This window comes from Seriola dumerili, unplaced genomic scaffold, assembly GCF_002260705.1.
Source record: "Seriola dumerili isolate Sdu_G_001 unplaced genomic scaffold, Sdu_1.0 BDQW01000011.1, whole genome shotgun sequence".
NCBI lineage: Eukaryota > Metazoa > Chordata > Actinopteri > Carangiformes > Carangidae > Seriola > Seriola dumerili.
The window spans coordinates 3,548,771-3,558,153 of NW_019174266.1; the positions used below are offsets into that span (position 1 = coordinate 3,548,771).

General features: G+C 36.9%; 1 protein-coding gene across 1 annotated transcript; it reads left to right on the plus strand.

The window, feature by feature from the left end:
• Positions 1-4,904: 4,904 nt before the first annotated feature.
• On the plus strand, positions 4,905-8,758 carry LOC111223053 (high choriolytic enzyme 2-like). Its single transcript, XM_022747036.1, has 9 exons — positions 4,905-4,958; positions 5,182-5,209; positions 5,321-5,371; positions 5,790-5,921; positions 6,492-6,612; positions 7,138-7,316; positions 7,804-7,885; positions 8,286-8,410; positions 8,567-8,758. Coding segments are annotated over exons 1-9 (774 nt in total). The 3' UTR covers positions 8,569-8,758.
• Positions 8,759-9,383: the final 625 nt, after the last annotated feature.

Sequence of the window (9,383 nt, forward strand, 5' to 3'; positions counted from 1 at the left end):
TCAACCTCTTTTGTTGTGCACACTGTAACAAATTACATTAATTTAAAAAGTCTTAAAGCCGTGTTTCAATTTGTCTCTCTTGATTATAATGCACTTGTGGCTGAGTGGGAGTAAATCTCTGAAGACTAGTTTCAGGTTACTTCCCTGTTCATCCAGAATCATACGTATAGTAAGAAAGTAAGAATATAATAAATAACTATTTGTGTGAAGTTTTGTCATAATTGCTTTGTGAAGAGTTATGGCTAAAAAGTGTTTTGTGCAGTCACACTGATCTTGACCTTTGACTTCCAAAATCAAATCAGTTCATCCTTGAGTCCTAATGAATGTTTCTTCCAAATTTTAAGAAATTCCTTTAAAGTGTGACAGAGATATATTGTTCATGAGAATGAGACGGACGTATGTCTGTACGCATGAATGTGTGTACGTACGTATGGACGGACAACCCGAAAACATAACGCCTCCAGCTATGGCTGTCGCTTGTGCAGAGACATGAAAAACGTGCCTATTGTCACTACGATACCTATGGGTGTGACATTTATCTGATGTTGTGTGAAGTTGCCTAGATATCTCTCATGTGTGCTAAAACCAAAACACGTGTTAAGTGTTAATCATGGTAATATTATATTGCATAATCTGTGCCATGGCAGAACATGACATCATTGTAGTTACAAACCATTATATCTCCCCCACTAGTAACAATTATAATAATTAATTTTATGTTTTACTACTTGCCAAATTTATATAATTTACACACCCACACATTATTACACCTTTGAGTCATAATAATGTAATGCATGATCTGCTCTGTGAAGTCTGTACATGTTGTTCACATGGCAGTCACTGCCAGGACATGCTGAGTCAGACACAAAACAAAAAATTCTGTTTGAAAGTGAATCCCATCAAACACTTAAGGACAGGTTAAACTGGTTGTTGGTGTTGATGGATGTTTTTATGTGAGGTTTCAAGTTTGCTCCTTTAATCAATATGGAATGGAATTGAATTTTTTAATGGAAATGGAAATTTTAATGCTGTAGCATACACTGATATTTCAGTCCACAAGGCCAAAATGGTGTTTTGTGAGGTCACCGTGACCTTGACTTTTGACCTTTGACCACCAAAATTGAATCAGTTCATCCTTGAGTCTTAGTGAATGTGTGCGCCAAATTTGAAGAAATTCCCTCAAGGCATTACTGAGATATTGTGTTTTACGAGAATGGGACAGACGGACACGCATAGATACAGACAGATGGACAACCTGAAAATGGAAAGCCTCTGACCCTGGCTGTTGCCGGCACAGAGGCATCAAAAGAGAGACCAAATCCAAGGGGGACCTCAGCACAGACGGACCCAACCCAAGAATAGTTAGACACTAGCCAAAATGTGGTCAACGTGAACAGATCTGAACAGAGAAAGAAAACAGACAGAATGCAGCAGCAACATGATGCACAGTTTCAATTTATTAACATGCACCTGCTTTGGAAAAGAGTAGCAATAACATAATATCCTGAGAATTAACATGAAGTCAGAGAAACCATTTCTTTTAATAAAATTCAAATTCCAAAAAAACCACTGTGATCGTAAGGTACCATGTGATCAGATCATTTGGATCCACTCAGGTATTGGACATAATGACACACAGACCTGAAACCTGCAGCAGTAAAATGATTCCCTGTTTAGACTGAATAGGTTTTACTTGGACTTCAAACATATTCTACACGATTTTTCACTATGGATCTTGTCACAGCATAAATTTGATCCTTGTATGATTTTTAGTTTCATTCTAGTTTCATACCAGTTGTAGCTGTTAAAATATATTTTCTCACTTACATTCATAACTGTGGTGCATTGTGGGGCTCATAGCAAGAGTGTTTTGTATAATTACTTTTACTCCAGTATGAATAGGCCTGGATAATCTAAAATAATCTTTCCAGTTATAAAAGTTATGAATCAATATACAGATATCGTCTGTTCTTACCAGTTATTCACAATTTTACAATTAATTTCAGTAAATATCTCAGAAAATATCTAACATGCTGCGTTCTTCCATGGACTGTGTAATCTGTTTCCCTTTTTCCTTCAAATTTGTGAGGTACATATCAACTGTACCAGTCAATCACTTTTTTCTTTTCATATATATTCACATCATATAATATCATCATCTCTACAAGAACACATTTAAAATCTGACAGTTTCACATTAGAAGTATCATAATAAGATGTATGTGTTTATGTAATAACCCTTGAATGAACAACAAAGCACCTCGAGTATAGTATGTCAAATATGTGCACCCAACTATAATAAGCAGCCATGCCACATTCCTGAGTGTTTTGTTCATGATGGAAGTCACGCTTACACGTTAGTTTAAATGTCAATCAATTTCATTAATCAACTAAAGCTTCCAATAATAAAAAAGACTGAGGTCAGAGATGAGTGTTTTATAATGACTGTAATTACTGCTCCTTTACCTTCTGTTAGATGAGCAGATCTGAATGTACTTGTTCTTCTGTGTGTTGAACTTAATTATAAGAACATATTTCCTACTAAACAAGTTGCGTGAAGGTTTGGTTGCTGGGTTAGGTTTGACTCCTGCCTACTGACTTTTAACCCTGGTGTTTTGTTGACATTGGTGTTGATCATGATCCAACATACCCATCTTCTGAATATGAAACTAAAAACACAAGAATCCATTATAAAGTCAACGATAATATTAGATTGTTATGCGAAAAACTACTGTCTTTATCCTTAACATGAAGCCACATGAAATACTGGTGAGAAACTGGATTGTTAGTTATTAGTGCAGTTACTTATGTTAGTGGTATTTTGAATGAGGTTTTCTGACTTCAGCAATAAAATCCAAGTTCTGGCTACACCTTGGCTTAAGGTCAGAGCTGCAACAATTAGTTGATTAATTGACTGATAAAAAATGAATCGGCAATCATTTTGATGATTAAAAAGTTATAGTTTTAGTTACTTTTTAAGTAAAAATGTAAAATCTTTGCAGGTTCCAGCCTCTAACGTGATGATTTGATGCACTCTTTTGCCATTATGATACTAAAGCAAATATCTTTGGGTTTTGCACCAGCTTGCTTCACCTTGCTCTGTGGGAAATTATAACTAGTATTTTTCACTATATTCTGGCTTTTCATGACTGAACGATTTAAAAAAATTATTGCCAGATGAATCAGAAATGAATACAGCTGTTAGTTGCAGCCCTATTTACTAAGTAAAGTCTGTTGTTTTAACCCACTGAGTGTCTCAAGTCATGCGTTTGTGTCCTATCTCTGTGTTCAGCTGTTACAATTGCCAGATAAACTGATGATGAAAATAACTGTTAGCCCTACTTGTGATACATGCACATGTGTATCAAAAAACAAAGCATATGTAAAAGGATCTGTATTAAGCAGTCAGTCACCTTCCACTGTAAGTTAAATCCCTCATATGTCTCTTTGATTTTGTGCCTTTTTACATGAAGCTTTTAAAAATAGGAAGTGTTTCCTGGTTTCTAGAACAAACACCTTCGTGTCAAAGTGAACAACAAGCCATTTGACAACTCATCCATTCACACGCATTCTTCTGCCCACAGACAATCAACTTACAGCGTGTCGACTGATGACGGATGTTGTGCTGTTGTATTTGCTCAGACCTTTATGTAACAATTGCCTCATCCCTGAGCAGAGCTTTGCAATCTAGAGACATGTTTGGTAAAAATTTACAGAAATTGTACATTAAACTTTGTGTGTAAATGTGAATTTCATTGTTGCCACATATTTCATGATTGTTTCTTTTTTTTTTCTTTTTTTTGACACATTCCTCCCAGCAGGCCCGAGAACTCATTGTTAATCATTAGTTTGTTTTTCAACTCCGCTACAGCTCAGAGGGAATTTACACATGAAACATAATGAGCTTATAGAATATATCGATTATTTTGCCCAACAATAACAAAGGAGTTAAATTTTGCTTTCCCTCAGCTAACTTGTAACCAACTAGAATGAGTAATAATAATCCAACACTAAATAATTCATGAAGAAGGAATTTTCAGTAATTTCGCTGTAGGTGTGCTTGTGCGTAGGAATACAGTAGTTCATCGGTTGAGAAAATGTAGTGCCAAAGGATTTCTGTTTTGGTGAGAAGATAAAGCGCTGAAAGTACTCTAAACGAAGCATACATTTGATCAGATACTGGATTGTTTCGGTGGGCAGCTGCATGTGGAGACATATTGACATTTTCATCAAAAATAAATCTGAACTTATAATGAAGAGACATCAAACCTGCAAACTCTATGTAGAGAGACAGAGCTGCAGTAGCAGCGATGCACAAGACATGCAGCTGGTGCTGGGAGTAGGGAAATACGCACACAATCCTTTTAAGATTAAATTTCTCTGTACGTGCTGTTTACAGTCGAGGTGCAATCACAGTGTCAAAACTCCCCTCAACTCTGAGTACTTCAGAGCTCAGTTTAACATGAGTGTCTATGGGAGTTTTTCTTGAAAAACTGTAAAAGATATCACAATGAGACCAAAACTGAGTGGTAGAGGACAAATGTATCTACATTTTCATATAGAAATTGTCAATGAAGGTTGGAAATTGTTGGATTTAAAAGAGGTTGATCAATGTTTTTGGAGATAATTTTCAGGGATGGATAAACAGGCATTATAAAATCTGACACTCAGTCTAAAAATTACAAATGTGTAAACTGCAATTTTGTGACGACTGTAATAGCTATCAATACCAATTTAATTTTTTTGATGTGAGCAGTATGAAATAATCAAAGTGACTAATACCTGAGCTATCAGCCCACCCTGTGAGTGCTGCCTATAAAATTGAGGAGCTGAACACCTGCTGCATCCAGCACTGGACTCCTGGTACACTCAAGTGATCTCCTTATTCTTCTTAAGACCATCACCATGACTCCTGTTTTCCTTGTACTCCTCTTCTTCTCATTGACATCCATTCCTCCAGTGAGTCATGTGATGATGCTTTTTTTGAGATAATGATGTTAGTTTTTAAAGGATTTTATGAGCCTTTAAGTTGAAGGAAAATTGTTGAAACCCATCAAAGAGCATGTAATCATTTAACTTATAAAAATGAAATATCAGATTTTCACTGGAGAGCAACAGAAGTTGCTGAACTACATTTGCAACATGATTTAAAATTTTAAAATTTTGTGCCTTTGTGTTGCAGGGTGCGACTGATGATGGAGATCAAACAGGTGAGTGGAATAATGGGGAATTTCTCAGATATCAAGATCCAAAATGTGGATAATTCACATGTTACAGTGCTGCTCCTTGTTTCTGATTTCCTCTGTTTTCTCTGTCTCCAGACGCATCTTTGGACGTCTCTGAAATCATTGCAAGAGCCAATGAGGGCATAAGTAAGGCACAAGTTTTATATGATCCAACTCCTCTGGCTAAAAGAGAAATATCTGATGGCAGAGTTGAAAGAATTAATTGAGTTGTTTTATTAAGGAAAAAATGTGCTGGTTTCAGAAGTTGGAAGTTGAAGATCTTTGAATTTTGGGCTGTTTGTCAGTCAAAACAAGGAATTTGAAGATATCACGTTTAGCTATGGGAACTTCAAAATGACCTTTTTTACTATTGTCTTAAATTTTTTTTTTACTTGACTAAATGACTAATCAAATGATCATAATAATAATGCACAGATTAATCAATAATGAAAAAAAATCATTAGCTTGTTTGTTTTCATATAAAAAGGGGAATGTCTGTCAAAATATGTGAATATATTCCTGGTTTTAATATGAGTGTCTGCTTGTTTGTTTGTTTATTCTACAGAAACGCCCCTGATCCACGGCGACATTGTGCCAAATTCAAAGAGGAACGCAGTCCCCTGCACAGCCAGAGGCTGCAAGTGGCCTAAAGATGGCGACTTTGTCAGAATTCCTGTCAGTATCTCTTCCATGTACAGTAAGTATTAGATTGACCTCCCAAAAAACTGTCATCTAGACAACATCAGCATAGTGAAAAAAGATTTTATTATTCTATAGTTTCTTGCTCTACTATTTGAATGACTCCATGTCATGTTACTACTTCTACTCCACTACATTTCATTTATCTTCCGCTATTAAGATTAAGATTTAAATGCAGTTTGTAACTTCTGCCACTAGGGGTCTCTCAATCAAAACAATAACAAAAGAGTTAGGTGCCATGGTGAAGTAGCGTGGGATCATGGGAGTTGTTGTCTTCACCACCATTAATATATACCTCTCCCCCTATTTGGATTCTGTGAAACTCAAACTGTGATAAATCCATTGTGATCATAATGAAATGAAGAGGAACAACACTGTTCAAACAAAGGATGAGGGAATGATTTATAATTTATAATCTGTGTTTAGTACCTGAGATAAAAGGAGAGGTTTCGAAGTGAATAAAAATCATTTGAAAAACTGTAAATGTAAGTTACTGTACTATGTTAGATGGAGGGTGTAGCCTCTTTAAGGAGAACACTTCCCAGCAGCCTGTGCTTTGTCTCTGCAGCCAGACAAGAGCGCAGATTCATCATTCAAGTCCTGTTGACCTTTCACAAATCCACCTGCATTCGCTTTGTAAGAAGGAAGTGGAGGCATCAAAATTATCTCCATTTCTTCTCTGGATCTGGGTATGAATATGAATACACACACACACACACACACACACACACACACACACACACACACACTATGGTAGCATGAAAAGACAGGGCCGACACATTACCACACTTGTTTTGATCAGTGCTGGGTCATAATGGCCCTGTTTAGACCTGGTATTAACATCTGTCTCAGGTCATCCAATCACAAGTGGTCAGCTCTAAGTTCAGGTGTGAACTCACCTAAAACGCATTGAGGACACATTTGAGATCCGATCACTCAGACCATATTCGTAGGTGGTCTGGGCCACATTGAAGGACCACCTACTCAACTGACGTCCTCAGCCACAGTCTGATAAGTCTTGCCAGGTCTGAACAGGGCCTATGTTTAATACTGGCAGTGGTGGTAGTGGTGGGGGGCGGGGTGTCATCCATTTGCCCAATGACTTCATTTTGTCAAACAACACAGGAGACCAGGAACGTGTCAACAATACCATTTTTCTTTTTAATATGATTTCACTTTGTGTGTGTGTGTGTGTGTGTGTGTGTGTGTGTCAGGTGCTGGTCGTACCTGGGCCGTGTGGGGGGCGAACAGCGCATCTCTCTGAGGAGAAACGGTTGTTTGCACACAGACACGGTGCAGCATGAGGTCCTCCACGCTCTCGGTTTCCACCACGAGCACGTCCGCTCTGACAGGGACCAACACGTCACTATCCACTTCGAGAACATTCAGGAAGGTCAGCTCAGCCACAAAACTTTTATTCCAAAGTTCTGCTTTTATCTGCAATGCAATGATGAGAACACTAGAGGATTTCCTAGAGACACAGAGTCCTAGTCAATGAACTCAGCAGCAAACAGTATGTAGGTCTATACCTTTATTCTAATCTTCTTTGCAACTCAGCTGTATCGTAAAAGGTGCAAAGATTTATAGGCAAATTAGAGCAAAAACAGAGTAACAGTCTACAGCCATGTTAGCAGCTCTGTGAGACGTAGGCACATCAGGGCTTTGAGATAAATGCTATGTTAGCATGCTAACATGCTTATGCCTGGTGATAATGCTAATAATCTGAGGGATTATTAAGCAATGGTTTGTTTTGACGATTGTTGTGATTTTGAGTTTTGAATTCATGATGGAAAAGTAGGCTGACTGCTAACTGAAGGACCCAACAGGTAAAGAGATAAAAGCCATGCTGAAATATTTCAAATGTTCTCTCATCCCTGAAGGAGTGGAATCAAACTTCCAGAAGGTGCAGACTAACAACTTGAACACTCCCTATGACTTTGAGTCTGTCATGCATTACAGCAAGTGAGTGAGTCAGTGCATGCATCTGTGTTTATAAATGTTTACAATATTTATATAATATATATCAAATTTGTACAATATTAAATAACCTGAGACAATTTTTTACATTCATTAAGGGGAGGTTGTTGTTTTGTTTCTCAAAGCAATAATAAAAATGTGTTATGCATACAAGACTTGCTATGTAGCAAAAGTCTCAAAATTGATAATAGTTATCATGTTGTTCTACTATAAGTCTTTATATTACATTAAAAAGAAAAACTAACAAAGTCAACAGTACAAATTCAAGTGAAACTTAAAGAGTCAGGGTTAACTTAAAGAAAGGTTTAATAAAGACCCAGTGTTTGCTACTGGTTCTGTGTGTAACTCAATGTTCCAACAATGTTGTGTTTGTTTCCTCCTCAAGGTTTGCCTTCTCCAAAAATGGGCAGCCAACCATCGTCGCCAAGAGCAATCCCAACCTTTCCTTTGGACAAGCTACAACCATGAGCGCTAATGACATTGCCCGTGTCAACAGGCTTTACCAATGCTGTGAGTGAATACTAAACACTTTTTCTACTTAGTCATACTGGTAAGATATGGGTAGGTTTCCATGTAACAGCAGTGCAGGAAAAATAATGTTGAAATATTTAACATCTGAGAATGTAATCTATTAATCAGGAAATCATTTGTTTTTTTCCCAACCAGAACAACGATGACAGAAGAAACGGGTCGGCCTCCAGTCTTTTTTTTTAACCATTTGTGATTTGATTTAAATCTTTTATTGGTTTTCAAATACAATGGGTATAATTTGGTGATGGTTCTGCCAAGTGTATTGACACAAAGCCGAGATTCAATGATATATTTTGATGATTGTTGATGAAGTTTTTGACAGATGCAGCCCTGAAATAAACAGAACCAACAGAGAAATACAGAGAGTTTGAACAAGTTAAACAACTAAACATCCTCTGTGATGGATCATCCTGCATTGTGAAAGCTTTTTTTCATATATGCAGTAGTGACTTGATTAAATGCCAATTGTGTTTTTTCTATTTATTTTTTATTTTTTTAAATACAGACATTTAGCCATTTGTGGTTTATAATCAAAGCTGTTGTTTTCATTTCTACTGTTAACTGAGATATTCCTTCAATAAAATCAACAAAAAATAAATGTGTGATTCTTTACTTCCACCTGAAGGAGGCAGCACCTCACCATCATCTTAACAGAGATGTATGGTACAGTTTGGATCATGGGTTCTCCTCAGCTTTTCATTGCAAGTAATTCACATCATATCAATTTGTTTTAGATGGATATACAGCTTCACACGGAAGAGGATTAAGACCACATGTTTAAATTCAGAATTCTGACAATTTAAGTCTTAGAAAATAAAATCTAAGCACGTTTCTTGGAGCTGTATGCTTGACGTGGACAATGCATGAAATAGCCCATGTTTTATGCTGTACCTGTACCTGTACTACTAAGCAGGATTTGAAGTTAGCAAGGTAACTTCAGGTTTAACCATAG